We start from the raw sequence: 16,883 nt of genomic DNA, 5'->3' as shown, positions 1-16,883 counted from the left end.
ATGAACACACAGTTTTGTATGCACTGTGTATTTTCTTTTCAATAAAGGCAATGTCCTCTTGAGTTGAGTCAGGAAATGAACCGCAGTGGACTAGGGCAACAGGCAAAAGGAAACTGGCCCATCGTAAAAATGCCAATCACATCAAGTGTTGCCATATGATGCCATTTTTAGACCTTTTGACTATAAAGTTAAGAACACCGTCTCCCTTTCTCCCTCAAAATGAAACCAGCTCACGACAACACGAGGTTGTAAAACTCAAGTTTAATTCTTTTGGTCTCGTTAGAGGATTCCGTTGAAACCACCTTCAATTATTGTTTTCTTTCGATCAATACCATTTCAGGCAGAATAAATCCACAGGGTATTAATTTGGGACCATCTCACTTTGAGCACGATTTTTCTCATTATTCTGTTCAAGCAAATTTTATAATGCTACCGTATATATATGGTACATCATATGGTGCAAATTCCCGTGTAAATAAACATGAGCGTGTTATCGTTATAACAGTGCACAATAATGTATGTGCCAACCACCTACATGTGCATACATTGTACATGTCTGTACCTGCACAGAAACACATACTGTACATTTAGCACATGTATACATCATTGTCATTAATTTGATGAACCCACTTGAACAGAGCTTATTTATAAGCAACTCATGTCCATTATATCTGCAGATCTTTATGTGTCACATGATTTATTGTGTGTGTCATCCTTCAATGGTTTTGAAAAGTTCCAGTAACTTCACTAAAGACACTATGTATTTTAAGTAAATTCTGAAATTTGCAGAATCTTTCCCATGCATACTGCACATTGGCAAACAGTTACACAAGCAAAAAGTCATTCATGCAGCGCTTCTTGTACACACGTACATGAAAACATGTTGCAGCACTATAAATGCACAACCAATAATACATAACGGAAGGGATTTTCATGTACTTTCATTAAGAGTTTCATTTGAAATGTAATAGGCACAACCTTGGAAAAAAATGTAAGTAGTGTAAGAGGCAGGTCATCTGAGAAGCAGCTTTTTCATCTACATACATGTACATGTATGCACTTTCGTAAGAATTTAATTTGAAATGTAATATATCTACAAGGGCTAGTAGGAAAAAATTTGTCATCAGCGACTTAATCTGTTTTCCAATTCCTCCGAGACACACGCAACTCATCTCCAGATGTCTTAATTGGAAATTAATTAGATTTACAATGCCGGCCATCTCAAGAAGGCTCACTGAACAATCAAACACATGTCCTAGCCGCAATTCCCACAACAAAAAAATCAGCTACTTTATCATGTACATGTACTGATACAAGTACACATCTACAAAAAGTTGAAGAAATAAAATTATTTCATTTTTTGTTTGCAATAATGTGTAAACAAATTTCTTCCCTGTAAGACATCTCTTTGCCAGAGAGAAGTTACATACAATATATTTTTTTTTCTCTTAAGATTTCAATGTCTTGAGGCAACTGATGATGTTTCTTCATCAGAAGCGATTAGCCGCTGAGTGCCCCATGGAATGCAGAAGCCAATTCCCAAACAATTTGGGATGGAGGGAGGCAGGTGGGGGGGGGGGGGGGCAATGCCTCCAAAGGTCAGCATCAACGACCTCTACATGTAGCATCCCTTTGCTCGTACTGTACATATATACACCCTTATCTGAGCACGTCTCAATGACATCTTCTTCACAGCTGGGTTCATAGGAGCAGATGAAATCATCGACAGGGAGCTTCTCTATTCCAGGAAAGCTCTCATTTTAGGAATGTTTCAAAATGCATTCGGATGTTTCAAAAATAAACATCTGTCAACAGCATGTACCTGTCGTGGTATCAATTTCAATTTGTCGTATTGAATTTCGCCAATCTCCCATGAAAAAGTAACGATGTGTATATTTCCCATTAAAACAAATCCAGCACCACACACGTTCATACATGTATGCCATACATGTATGTGTACATGTACATGACTTCAGTAAACACCGACACTGCAATATGGCTATCTACTTAGCAAGAAATAATAGAACTTAAACACGAGGACACAACTCCATGATTTTTAAAACTCAATCTGTGTAACAAATATTTACGTTTGGCAATGAAGAAGGGAACAATCAAAACACTGGAATTCCGGGTTCCAAGTGTAGAATCCGGAACCACCTAAACACAGTGACAACAAATCAATGTTGACAAAACACACGTGTATATCAACTTTCAATAACAGTTTCCTTTCGAACTTTTCCCTCAACATTCTTCTGAATAGCTTTAATGGTTTATATACTACACATCTGTTCTCTTCTGACGAGAAAATGTCATCTAGATTGATATAATCATTATTTATCCATATTGGATGACAATGTACATCCATTAATAGAAAGCTTTTGTATGGGGTTTCATTTTCGTGATAATGATATATTTCTCTTTTAACTTCCCTTTTTGGGGCGATTGTGTAGTGTAGGGCCATCTTTAGATTTGATTAAATTAGAGTCCAGGGTGTTTTTTATCATTCTAAAATGACTTTTTTCTAGCTAAAGCAGACTTCTCTTAATTCTAATGACATAATTTTGTGTAATTTTCAACGGTTTCTTGCAGTAGAAAATGCAATTTTCTTACATGTTTTATGGTTAGTGCTATCATGCCATGCGAATCAACGCAGTTTGCGTGTGCACTGTGCATTGGGGGTGATGGTCATCTTTATTTTCATGTTGCATTTTGTCGTCTTTGTCGTGGCATTACCCCAAAATTTCCCTCAAAAAATAAAAAGCATGCCCTCTATCCATGGCACACCTGTTGGTTTGTAATGTTGCCATACAGTGACTAGTTTGGTAATTCCCATAACCTTAGAGTTGATTCTGCTTCCTGAACAGGGCCCTATATACACAATCGCCCCTTTTTTGGGGGGGGGGTACTTTTCTGTTCATAGGATAGAATTAATATTTTCAGAACTTAATTTCTTGTTCAATAAAAAATACCACACAAGGCTATTATAATGCTGAGTGCTGACTGAAATGACCAAGGACTTTGTTAAATTTGAGACAATTACCTGCAACAATTAAAATGGTTTGAACAAGTATAAAGGGCACTTATGTACCATTGACAATTTTTAACAAACTATTTGTTTTGTAAATTGCGTAGCAGCCATATCAGAGGGCATCTTTGTTACTTTAATTCGGTAACAATAAATGCACAAGAGTTTCACTCAGGCATATCCCAGGAAAACAAGGGCACTGCCCTCTAAAATGGCTGCTAGGCATATAATGTCAGCTAAACTATCACTTTTTAAGCAGTTTTTTATCATAATGACAACTTACTCAAAAATCTCTTTAACGACCTTTTTTTAATCATTGGGTTTTAGACAAAATTTTCAGATGTTGATAAAGTTTACTTGCATTTCTAATACTTGAACACAAACTACCTGGGACTCGTGGGAGAATGTTATACGCTAAATTTTGAAGGTAAATTTGGAGAAAGTCTGGATTTGTGCAGGATTTTCTTTCTTTAGGATAACCAAATGTCTAGCCTACAGAAGTAGGGCATTTTATTTTTCCTGCTTTTTAACCAGGTAAGCATCTTCTAAATTCTATAGTGAATTTCAAGTGGAAAAACAGTCTAGGTTTCAAATTCAGGGAACACCACTTTCCAGGAAATTTAGCGTACGTTGCTGTGAGGTTTACAATATGGAGGAAGTCCAGTATTTGAGAATGAAACACATTTACGGGGATAATTATTCGTTAGATCCTCAGCCATTCAAGATTAAAGAAATGGAAAACAAAAGATGAATAGCCCTGTCAACAGGTCAAAAAAAAGACTGGAAAGAATGATATATTCGGACGCCACTAGTTGTGTACAAAGTGTATGGAGGGTTGAGTACATTTTCAAACTTCAAAGTAGTTTTTAACAAAATTGGAAATGTTTCTCAGTCCCAGATTCATGTCTTTCCAACATTTTTGCAGTGACTGCCCTTCATTTGGGGTAATAATATATGATGAAAAAAAATTGGCGTCAGGATGCAACATTCTTTCCAAATTTTGTCAGCGTCATTGTTATTGAAGGGTTTTTTTTGGAGGGGGGGGGGGTGGTAGTGTTACTATTTACCTTTGACATCAGGTGGAATCCGGTGGTCCACCCCTCTCCTGCTGTCTCCGTGGCCATGCTGTCGGGACGATTTGCTGCCTCCTGGTCCCCGCCCACCACTGGCCGAGTGTCGCCTGCCGCTGGCGCTGGAGTGAGGGGCAGCTGCGGCCTGACTTACGGGCGCCGCTTCCTTCGCTGACGGTGCCTGGTCGCCCTTGCCATGTTGCTGGCCCATGTTACTGCATGGTGCGGAAGTACTCCCTGCACGAAGTCGATCTCATTCGTTTGCAGCCGTACCCCGACCGAGTTTTCTACCTGGAATAAATCCCGGATTAGATGTGAAGGGACCCTCGGCTCACCCGTCCGTTGACGGGACGTTGCAGCTACGGGATGTGCTCCAGTTTGATCACATTTCATGCCGTGGATACAGTCATTTGCGCGATAATTCGAGGGCTTGAGTTATCGAAAATTTCACACGTAAATCGATCAGGAAGTGTCAGCCATCTTACATGTCTTGTAAGCTGTTGGTGCCCGTCAATCATGTCCACTTTCCATTTGTGAAATGTGATGGCTACCAGTGATGTAAAAGGTTTTCAGCACAATGAAACAATAGAGGGCGGTAGACTATTTTCTAGACCGTAGAAAAGGAAAAGGTTGCCGCGCCTCATCCGTACCCCGTACCCGGCCGGCCGTTTTTTGTAAATTTTGCCTATTTCGGTATTTCTTTAAAAATTTGTTTTGAAAAATACTATTGCATTTTGTACATTCATGGCTGATGTCAATATGAAAATATCTACTTGAACTTTAAATCGAAACAATCGCAGGTGCCATTTCCGATTGCTCTGCCAATCCAACCAGCCGCCCCCAACGTCAAGTTTAGAATAAGAGTTCCGAGACGTCAGAGCACGTGGACTTGGGTTCGAGTCTCCCTTAAGCCAGTTAATGTAGATTTCTTTTCAAAAAATTGAAATTCTGACCGGGGCACAAGTTTGGTACAGGCCTCGAGTGTCCCCCCCCCCCCCCCCCCCCGCCCCTATGTCACCCCCCCCCCCCCCCCCAGTCAGGTGGTATTCGGTCATCTGCCCCTCCCCACCGCCATGCTTTTCCTATTTACATGCTGCTGGTTCTATTCCCTAATTGTCTGCCGGGTTCTTGTAAATGATTACTTCGGTGAAGGACGCCTTTGTCACTGACATCACGTAAAAAACTAATTCACAATGTGCATTGTGTGGCAATATGAAGTATTCCATGCTCATTAGGCTCATGTTTCAAACCTCATGACGATGTGCGATTATCTTCCACCCAAAAAACACCAGGGGGACTCATTGGGACCTAATTAGAAATATTCTCCTCAAATTCAATTAATTGCTCCCTGGGCTGACTGGGCCAAAACAAAAGTAGACTCAATTTCGAGTAGATAAAGGGTAGGTCTTGCGGGGCAGGTTGTTCACCAAATCAAAGTACTTTTTGTCGGCTAGCAATACTATTGTGAACAATATTATATGGACGGTAGACGACGATTTATTTCGTATGCCTCAGTAATTTAACGATTGATCCGTTATTGCAAAGGTTTTCGTCTGGTATCAGTCCGTCACCAAGATGGTTTCTGAGATCTGGCCGAGTTTTTTTTTACTCATTGTTGGCTGTCTGATGATGTCCGGGATGGCTTGGACCACAAGTGATTGTAAAAACGGTCTGGACAAGACGGTGCAGCACACGATGTAGCCGCACTAAGGGGCCATTCAGAATTTTCAATGTTTTAAAATTTCGACTTTTTTCCCAAATTATTTTGACCCACCCACCCACCCCTAATTTCGATTAATAAAAAACTGATTTGTTAGGCATAAAAAAAAACATGTACATGTACATGCATTACATCCCACTGGCGAGCCTGTGCGGGTTGCGTGTCCTTTCGGAAAAAATGTACAGAACATACAGGGGACGAAGTTGGAAAAGAAACACGCATCGCAATATCGGAACGCTTGCGCGTAGTTCAGGCAAGTCAAAAGATCAAATTTTTTTGGCTCTTTTTTTTCCATGAAAAGTGAATTTCGATTTTCAATTATTTAGCTTGACCCACCCACCCACAATTTGGAAAAATAGTCGAAATTTTAAAACATTGAAAATTATGAATGGCCCCTAACTGCCCGCGCCGCGCCTCGGCGGTGACCTGGTGGTGCCCAACTCGCGCGCGCCCGAAAGAAAACAGGTATATCTACAATCCTGCTTCTGGCGTCGACGGTCGGGCAGTTCTGGCTCGGCTTCCCGAGGAGGGAAACCGAGGCTAGGAGGGACTCAGACTGCTCAGTGAACTAAAACTTCCATAATTAATTAATTTGTCATTGTTGCTTATTACTACTACATGTAGGCCTACTTGGCATCATGATCACGTCTAGGACTGTATGATCGGCATTTGTTTAATTTGTTTGCACCGTAATAAAAAAGTTGGTGAAAAGTGTTGCACAGTGTTGTTGATTACCACAACTGTCGATTAATTCTTTGAAATCATTTGAGAAGAACTTAAGGGAAAATGTGAGGCAATTGCCCAGCACAAAAACGTAGTAATTCTTTTTCTCAAATACAACAATTTGAAATCTAGGGTAGATAATTTGCCATTTGTGTTTTTTTTGTTTCCATTTGAAGCAACAAAAGTGCTCAAAATCCAAAGACAGGTGCTTAAAAAGTAACCTGATGACCTTTTAGCTCAGTGAATGCTGTACATTCCGAGAAAACAATGTTTCAGGATCTCGATTTCAATTCAAAAGTTGCCGAGTCATATTTTGAATTGCGCCCGAATTCAGAATCAGGGACACGTTCTCATTCAGCCGATTGCAGCTACGCGATGTCACGCACTGAACCGACAAAAAATGGTCTTTTTCTTTTTTACTGTTTTCTTCAAAATGACAGCTTGCCAGAAAGAATATTTTCACAGGGAGTTTCTTGCCATTACTATCTTTAAACCAAGTAAGCTTTTCAACAATATTATTACTTCAGTTACTTTTTGGATAGCTGCAAATGATCTACTCTACCTAAACCTAACTTGTTATACAGTTTTTGCTCAGTGGTTATTAGGCCTACATACATTTTGAGAAAACGGAGAAAACACACGCACAGTTTCCAGTCGGCGATCTCGAGAGTATGCCCACGGACACACTTTTAAAACCACCTTCAATGAGTGCTTTATTTTTTTTCGATCGAAACCATATCAGGTGGAATAATTTCACAGGGAATATGGGACCAGTCTTAACGTTGAGCAAGGTTTTTGCCTTTAAAGCCATGGAGATCGATGAAATGCAACCGTCCTTAAACAAGCGTGCAAGCTGGCCAATTATTATGTGACGAGGACAAGTCTTGCACCATGCAAAATATTCATAAGTAAAATAAGCATAATCTTTCGCCCTGAAAAAATTTACAATCCGTCAAAACGTTCGTGACGTAAAAGTGTTTTAAGTTCGATGCTCTCTACTTTCCAAAAAGTGGAACAAGACGATTTAGAGTGAAAATCACTCTAATTTTAGATTGAAATAATTTGAAGAAAAAAGGATTCACTTCAGTCGAAACTCGAGTGAAAACTTGGTTAAGAATTTCACTCTTGATAGTCTATCTTGTCCCTACTGGAGAACATTTCTCTCCAGTAGAGTGAGTATTTATACTCATTGGAAATAGGAGATTGTAGGCCCTGATGATCTGAAACATAAATGCCAGGGCAAAGTCGTTGATGTTGTTCAAACGTGAGAATTTTAGTTTTTATATAATTTTACTGCATAATGAGGACTTATCCAACTACACATGTATAGCATTGCGAACATTTTGAATAATTGTAGAACTTATGCAGCTGCGGGCGTTAAATGTGACAATTCGCATACGAGTTACGAATCATGGTTTCCTTAGTGGAGAGCCAATCCTCTACATTTTTGGCATTTGATGAGCCTCAAGCAAGCTCGTCTCATGTTGGTATTCATCCACGCGTAGATGAATGGATTCCCAGCGGGGCCCAGGAGAAGCAGGGAAAACTCGAACCTGGCCGCCCGGAACAGCACCGGGTATGTCGGGCCGAGGACGTAGGTGAGAGACTGAGGCAGCCAGCAGACGACGAAGAGGAGAGTGACGAAGAAAGACATCTTGACGAGTCTGATCTCTTCCTTGCTGAAGGTGATATTTCTTCTCGGGCGATGCTTGTGGATGCTCGGTTGCACTGATGCGGTGTCGGGGTCGACTGCCCCCTGGGAGGCGACCGACGCCAGGGCGTCATTGGTACCGGAGGAAACCGCTGTCGAGACGGCGGTTGAACCCACGACGCCCCGCACTCGCCTCTTGCTGGCCCGTATGGTGCGGAACATGAGAAAGTACTGCAGGGGGATCACGACCAGGGAGGTGAAAATCACCAGCACGATCAGCACGGTGATGAAGACCCAGGTGCTTGGGTGGAACGGGTCTAAGGCGCAGGTGCCGAAGAGGGGGTTGAAGTCGGTCTTCACGCGGGCGACAAACTCGGCCACGACAAAGCCGATGATGACAGCCTGCAGCCACATGAAGACAATGTTGGCCAGGACTTTCCTCCGGCCGCAGAACCGCTCGTAGACGGTGCGGGGTTTGGAGATGAGGAAGTAGCGGTTGGAGGCAACCGCGGCCAGAGTCAGCAGCGACACGCCCATCAGGGCCAGGGAGATCTGGACGCAGAGCCGGCAGGCGACCGAACCTAAAGGCCAACGGTCGAGCAGTACACTCGCAAAATTTAACGGGCAGGTCACGGCGGACAGCAGAAAGTCCGACACGCTCAGGTTCAGCACAAAAGCGTTGTGCAGTGTACGGAGATCCGGAGTGGTCGCGATGGACAGTATGACCAAGAAGTTACCGATCGCACCCGTAATTCCCAAAAAGGCGATGGCCGTGGCTTGCATGATGCGCACGCCGTCCGACACGGCATACAGGTCCTCATCATCCCGCTGCGATGTCTCATTTTCAAAGTCCGAGAAATTCCACATGGTGTCCTTTGGAATGGCGAACTCCAAACAGGCCACAGAATGGTCAGAATCTTTTCAAGCTACCAGATTCCAATAACAAAATCCTTCCTCTCCTAAATCTCGAGACAGAATGCACTCAAACACTCAACCTTATCCATCACTGCAACTTGGCTCTGCCTTAATTCCTCGTTCCGCCGGAAAAAGCGATGTATGCGTACCATCAATCGCTTGGACTTGGATAAACACCACAAAACGCTTAGATTAGGCTCCAAGTCTTGAAATTTGTCTGGTTTGTTTGCTTCGAGACAAGCGAGACACTCAGGGGTATAGAAGCCAATATGATTGAGACGCATTCGCAAGAAGAGATTGTCCACTCAAGTTAATGTATAACCCCGCTGTACACATTTTGAGGCACTTCTCTCCTCCCGTGAAATTGAACAATTGAACAAGAGGACAAACTCATGCAATAGAGCGACATCCTAAAAATGTAACTGTGGCGCAGTCGACAGGCAGGTAAATACAGCGAGTAATGTTTTCCCCGTATACGGAGCAAGCGACCGTACGTCAACGTCATCACGAAGAAAGAGTCCTTCACTTTCGATTACACACACCAATAAGATGGCGCGTTTGCGCATATCACGGTCAGTATTTTTTTCTTCTGCAACAACGTATAACACTTACCATAATACGCATGCGTAAAAAAAATCACGTGACTGAAATAACATATCACGTGGTTTAAGTTAACTTGATAAGTTTTACAGATTTGGAGCGAAAATCTAAGCGCAAAATCCGTTGTCGAGAGACATGAGACACAATGCATGACGCCCCGCCTTGTTTACATAATGGGCATTTCTTATGGGAGCCACGTGGAGACCAGAAGCACCAAGCTCCAATAAGAAAGCCTACGTGTAAACAAAGCGTGACGTCATCATGACCTACGTGTAAACAAAGCGTGACGTCATCATGTCCGGTGTATTAACGCATGCTTATTATGGTTCGTGACTATTCTTGGTTGCAGAAAAAAACCTTATTGCCCACCAGCGAGAGTAGGTGGGACAACACAATTAGCTGTATGGAGATAGGCAGGCATTGGTTGTTTACATTGTACATATAGAATTCCAGCATTTTTCCCCCGAGATCTCGACAGTTGCGGAAATTTGCACATGTAATTGCAATGAGGGCTCTAAGGACAAACTTGGTTTGTTCAAACGGTCGTTTTATGTCGAATGAAAAACCAGTCACCCTTCTCAAAAGAGATTACAAAAAAATGAATAATTTACAAATGGCACGCACCGCACTTGCTGCGAGGATAGGAGGCTGTAATAACTGTTATTCAAATCGCTCGAACATTCATATCAAATCATACAGGAAACCCAAAGAACTCAAACAAATTAGAATTCAACTTCCCAAAGCAATTTTTTAAATTCCTCAATTCGGATGGAATTTAATCTTTAAAAGAAACGTATCGTCACTCTCTAATATAAAAGCTGACACCCACGTTGTCGACAGAAGCAATTTGCAAAGATGGGAGTCTCAACTTCGAAGTGGGAATTAAACAAGAGAGGTTGGATAATGTATTTTGTTTTCGGTATTTTTTAACCTTTTGACTTTTATCAGTTGTTTGTATAATTTTACGCGGACACCTAGTTTTCCTGTAGTAAAAATAGCCATTTACACGATTTGACCCGATTTTCTAGGCTGTAACCTTGTGTGCCTTGAAAAAAAGGTCGTACATTTGTGCTGCTTTACAGTGGACATCCACCGACTTCAGTTTAAGTGGACAAAAAAAAAATTAGAGCATTTGATGGGAATTCCAGTTCTGCTACTAATTAATAATGTTAGTCCAACGAAACGGGTCCGCCTCCAATCCATGCCCTGGTCCCCGCCCACCCTTTTGGTGACGTCCTCAACAAATTTGGCTCAATGAAACTACACCGCCATTTACAGTGCATATTTAATAATCTTCCCCTTTTTGATCAGTTTTTATCGCTCTATCTGTTTATTTCGATGAAACTGCGATTTGCAAGCGCAGGAGAAAAAACATCACACGGTCCACATCAAAGTGACCAATTTGATATTATCAGTGACAAGAAAGCTTTGACATCGGTCTTAGGAAGGTATATCGATCCACGGAGACCTTTAAATTTTTTCAAGAAAGGTCGCGGTGGATCGATGTACGTACTTCCTAAAATACCGACATCAAAATGAGACAGTCCTCGAAAGCTAAAGGCGCGTTTGGTGCGCATGAACAAAAAAAGAGAAGACCTCCCTGAAAAAAAACACCGAGCACAAATATAACAAGCTGAATAGCTGAAAATTCAAGGGCGGCCAAAATGTAAGTCACAAAATTGCATATTGCAACATCGGCGCATTTCCGCCACATCTTCACGACAACGCTCGATTTGGCTGACATTTAAGTCCTACATTCTATTTTTCTTCAAAACAGCGGTGCAATCATGATGCATGATCGAATGGGGAAAAGGCAGAAACTCTGTTTTGTCTGAAAACAATTCCCGCTAAAGGCGAGCCATTTTGGTAATGTTGTAAACTATGGCAATAAAAAACATGTTTTTATCATTGATTAAATTTGTCTTTCTCTTGATTGTCTTTCTCTTTTGACCACACAATCATTGGTCGTACATTGTGTAAAAGTGGGGTCGTACGTATACAAACTAGCAAATGCTAGGAAGTTTAAACAAACAGCAAACGCAATTACTTTAAAGTAAAAGCATTAAGGAAAAACAGCGATTGAATTCGTATGAATAAAAGCTTCTTTTACTGTTCCGCATTATTTTGCTAGTTGGTAGTAAAAGCTTCATATACTTGTGGTTGATTGCACAGCTGAATGGTTTATAACGATAGAGTTTCACCTACATGTGCACAGAGCATCCGTAGACCTCAGACATAATGACGTCACGCTTTGTTTACATGTGCGCTTTCCTGTGGGAAAACCCTCTAAATAGGAGCTGAATTGTAAATAGGAGCTGAATTTCTTAAAATGTTGCCAAGTAGGAGCTGAGGCATTCTGGAGCTCCTTATGTCTCCCAAAGGTACATCTCCTACGCTCAAGTGTCTCCAAAATGGTGTAATTTGCGATATTGTTTTTCCTCCATTTTGGAAGATGACTAGTCCCAATCATTTACTCCTTTGTGTATACCAAACGAAGCAAATGCTAATAGTACAGCCAAATCTACAAAAGTAAAACTAAACACTTTTAGTTTTTTACCAAATGCTTTCCAATAAAAGCATATGCTTCATTTTTATTCATACAGGTACAAGCAAAATGCTTTAACCCTAAAAAATTTCCGGCTCTACGCGCCGTGAAAACTGAATTTTCCCATATACGTCGTGTACATAGAGCAGAATTACCATTCGTACATAATATGAATAATTAATTAGCCATAATTCCAAAACCCTTTGACTTATAGCCATGAAATGTCTTGGGTATGTTCATGATGAGTTGCCCTATGCATGTACCGAGTTTCAAAATTTTCCGTCACTCGATGGCCAAGATCTTAGGGGGGGGGCCGAAATCCCCCCCCCCCCCCGGCTGAGAGATGGTCAAAATAACCCGGCCCTTTTAGGGTTAAAGTTAGCAGTAGAAACAAATGCTAGTCTTTATACAAACGACGTGTGTGTTTGTCTGGTTTCGTTATCTCGTTTACTATTTTTTTAAAATTACACTTCAATTCACGAGATTGCTGAAGCGTTCTTTGCTGTGTGCTGGTCGATTGATTTGTTTCCAAGCAGGTCGTGTGGCTTGTTAATTAATTGCATTATATTTGCCAAGGACGAGAGCCTAAAAAGAAAAAAAATAGGTTATGCCAAATGTCACCGCTATTTCTCAACCTTATTATTATTTACAGTGATGGCCCCAAGTTCTAGAAAACTTAAAGGGCCCATGCAATGTAATTTATTTTAATTCAATCCATGAAAATGCACCTTTGTGTCCAATTTAACCTTATTTTCAATTTTCATTTTGCAGATTCAAGGGTATGTTGGTGCCCTTTTGGGTTTTATGTTAATGCAAAATTCTATATTTCATGAGCAAAAGTGTGATGTCATTTCAGGCAGAAACCTCAATGTTACAACTAGTTCCAGTACAAAAAGTTGCCAGAATTTGGGATATTTCGCTGTCGTAAACTTTCTTTTCTTTAGTGATACCTTGGTGTCATACATGGCAGTAAGCCAATCAGTAAATTTTTTTAACAAATGTTTTAAATGAGCAAATTTTGGGGTTCAGAATTTGAACAGAAAACACCTTAAATGAACAGGGCCCTCAGTTATCCGGAAAAGTATGGAAAAATAAATTTTTAAAAAGGTGCACTTTTCAATAAAATTATCCAAAAAGGATGTCGATTAGTTTACATACATTTAAGAGAAGTAAAAAGTTGCACAAAATATGTTCCTAAGAAATATTCACTTCATGGGCCCTTTAAATGAAGAACAACCAAGAAAGAACGAAAAGAATGTCCAGACGCCATCTCAGCGGCTGTGTACAAAATTTATGGAGAGTCAAGAATATTTCAAAGTATTTTTCAACAAAATTTGAAAAATGTTCAGGTAGTGGAAAAACTATGTTTAGCCAATCAGACATGGCCTTATGGAACTCTTGTGTCCTGTTCTTGCCTCGTTGGGAGCGTTCCAACAATAAAGAAATACCAGACTGCAATTGTTCAATGAAACACCTGGGAATTTTTGTTACGGCGCTTAACACCGCTGTATTTAAACCGAACAACAACGACGCACTGGGGTCATTTGTGATTTGGGCATGCTACGCAAGTAGGAATTGAGATTGGAAAGCAACGACTAACCCTCCGACACTCAGGTTTTGACTACTTTTGAGGTGATTATTTGGCACTTCTTTCCGGAGTTTGGTCCAAGAGCTGGGATTGTCATGACTGGAAGAGGCAAAGGGGGCAAGGCCAAAGCCATGGGAGCCAAGCCACGCAGTCGCTCCAACCGGGCAGGGCTGCAGTTCCCCGTGGGCCGGGTCCACCGGTTCATGCGCAAGGGACGGTACAGCGATCGTATTGGGGCCGGGGCCCCCGTCTACATGGCGGCCGTGCTGGAGTACCTGGTAGCTGAGATCCTCGAGTTGGCCGGCAACGCAGCTCGGGACAACAAGAAGACTCGAATCAACCCCCGTCACTTGCAGCTGGCCATCCGGAACGACGAGGAGTTGAACAAGATGATGTCCGGAGTGACCATCGCACAGGGAGGGGTGCTGCCCAACATCCAGTCCGTTCTTCTACCGGCCACCAGCAAGGCCAACAAGGCGGCCAAAGCCCTGGCAGCACAGAGCCAGGAGTACTGATAACTCATCGGGGATACCTGGCCAAATTCCTCCCAGACTTTTGGAGGTTCTGACCGGAAGAGCTGGTCTACAAGACTACAACTGCGCTTGGGAACAACTGAGTCGTGAGACATTTTTCCCAAGGTATGTAGAAGTATCGACGGGTTGCTGCCGACCTCTGTTACGAGTGAACAGAAGACGTTGAGAAGAGATTACTTGATTAATTTCCTGGTTCAAGAACTGTTGAGCTAGAATCCATATTCGTCTTGCGTCACAACATACTTTCGACAATAGAAAAGTCATGCATTTTGTATTATGTTTGAATCTAGCTATGGTATAGATAATTTAAAAGATGTTATTGAAAACCTCATTTGCAAAGGAATAAAGTTAATTCCTTTTGATTATCAGTGTTAAAAAAAACACCACAGCTTTATGTTTTGCTGTACTGACCATCATGTTGCGGCCATCTTGATTTTTCCCATTCAATCAACGTAACCAAAGCGAGGCTGGAAGGAAAATAGTCTAGTTCCTTTTTGCACAAACAAAATATCATTCAGTACTGTTATTGGATACAGGGAACATGACTGAAATGGTGGCAGCATGGTAAAGGTATATTGTGGATATCGCAGACTACATAGTACAGTTTATATTTTACCAACATAAAAACCAGTGTTTATTGAATAAAAAAATGAGTGTTTAAAGTGTTTACATGTATTTAAAACATGAGCCAGATGAGACGAGTCATGAAAATTTTGATAAATAAGGCTCACCCACTTTCCAAGGAAAACATTCCTCCTTCGTCGCCAATGTCTGCTCCTGTCTCGTTTTGACAGCTTTAATTTATTGGAGAACATAGGCTTTATACACTAGAGTAGTCTATAGTACACAAGAAATAATACCAAAAAAACCTCGCTATAATTAAAGATTCCAAGTGTAAAAGCCCCATTTTTACTGGGTTGATTGGATAACGTCTTCATAGCGTTAGCCTTGGATGGATGGCACTGAGGATTCGCCTCGTCTCTGTCGCTACGTTATAACCTAAAATCAACACAGTTTATTCAAGTGGCTGTCACTTGTCAATTATCATTCTCCAGTCTCTCGTCTGATACTCCTCAGTAGAGTTTGTTTTCCTTCTTGGATCGATGTAGCAAATTTCAAAGGATTATTTACTTTTGGCCATTTCTGGTTGGAACTAAAACCAATATAAATGGCGGGTTTTTTTGGGGGGGGGGGGTGTTGGGGGGCGATCGTGCTTCTCACAATGATCCGAACATTAATGTATGTTTATTTTGTGTGGAACATATGTAAAAAAAGATTTTCTTTATTCATTAAACAATGCTTTTGGTTTTAGATGATAGTTATTGTCTACTAAATTTATTTTGTTGTCGAGCTGTAATGACTTTTTCATGTTGGTTATTTTGTTGTTTTAATGACGTTTGATAAACAAAACCATAGGCTAATCATCACCTACATGGCAAAACAAATCCACATCTCATGTTGCAATTTAAAAAATTAATAGTCACATAAACGGAATAAAACCCATCACCATCTTCAATCTCCTTGGCGTGAAAAAAGCCAACAAGAAAATAGTCATATACAGTATGTCCTAAATAAAACAAAACACGAACCACACGTTCGAAATAAAAACACCCACTACACCGTGACAGAACTCAACTGGACTCGACTGGACTCGACTCGACGCGACTCGACTCGACTCACTTAGAACTGAGTGACTGGACTTGACTCGAGTCACAAAAGTAAGTGACTCGTTACTAGGGGTGCATACCTATGTTCCCTAAACCTACCCCCCCCCCCAACCCCCAAGGATTTCGGGGAACATAGGTCTCTGGGAATATAGGTATTGGGGAACATCGGGTAGACCCCGCGGCGTAGGCTGCGCTGGCGGCCCTGGCGCGTAATAAAACGGAAACAGGTCAACTCGTACGCGAACCAACTCGTACGCGTGCCAACTCGTACGCGAGCCAACTCGTACGCGAGCCAACTCGTACGCGAGCCAACTCGTACGCGAGCCAACTCGTACGCGGGCCGTTTTAGGAGTGGTTTCGAGGATTGGGTTGGCATGGTTGGGAAGAATTTGGGAATAGTGTGACGGGTAGTCCGTAGTTCAATGTGTGACCGTTGTGTGTGATTGGGAGTGAACCCGTGAATGATGATAATAAAGTAACTGATTTTTGTAAATTCTGATTTTAACAAAAAATAAAAATCAACTCCCCATTTTTTCTTTTTTTACAAAATATTATTTGGATATATAATAATTAGGACTTAAAAACTATCTGACCCAAGCAAAAAACTGGCGGACGCTGTCCGTACAACTGCATGCGTGATGCTATATTCCTTTTTTTTTTTATAGTAGCTCCTTTTTATACAATAGACCTCGCAAAAATCGGTGTTTTCTTGTCATTGTACTTGTCTAACCAACCAGCAATTGTACCGCGGCATACACAGGTTACAGCGATTCAATCATGCATTCTTTATACAGTGCGCGGTGCGGCGGGAACCTATCATACTGCATTGGTTATCGCGAAGACAAC

At 41.4% G+C, this 16,883-nt stretch overlaps 2 protein-coding genes across 2 annotated transcripts; one reads left to right on the top strand and one right to left on the bottom strand.

Annotated features, from left to right (window-relative positions):
• Window positions 1-7,958: 7,958 nt before the first annotated feature.
• Window positions 7,959-9,603, bottom strand: LOC119734574 (melanopsin-A-like). The gene has a single exon (XM_038208111.1). It carries the CDS (start codon window positions 9,054-9,056, stop codon window positions 7,959-7,961), a length of 1,098 nt encoding a protein of 365 aa, XP_038064039.1. The 5' UTR covers window positions 9,057-9,603.
• A 4,170-nt stretch (window positions 9,604-13,773) lies between these two features.
• LOC119734291 (histone H2A-like) lies at window positions 13,774-15,751 on the top strand. The gene has a single exon (XM_038207710.1). It carries the CDS (start codon window positions 13,933-13,935, stop codon window positions 14,350-14,352), a length of 420 nt encoding a protein of 139 aa, XP_038063638.1. The 5' UTR covers window positions 13,774-13,932; the 3' UTR covers window positions 14,353-15,751.
• Window positions 15,752-16,883: the final 1,132 nt, after the last annotated feature.

Source organism: Patiria miniata, unplaced genomic scaffold (genome assembly GCF_015706575.1).
Source record: "Patiria miniata isolate m_02_andy unplaced genomic scaffold, ASM1570657v1 HiC_scaffold_27, whole genome shotgun sequence".
NCBI lineage: Eukaryota > Metazoa > Echinodermata > Asteroidea > Valvatida > Asterinidae > Patiria > Patiria miniata.
Note: the sequence above shows the minus strand (reverse complement) of the source record. Positions and strands in the feature narration are given on the sequence as shown.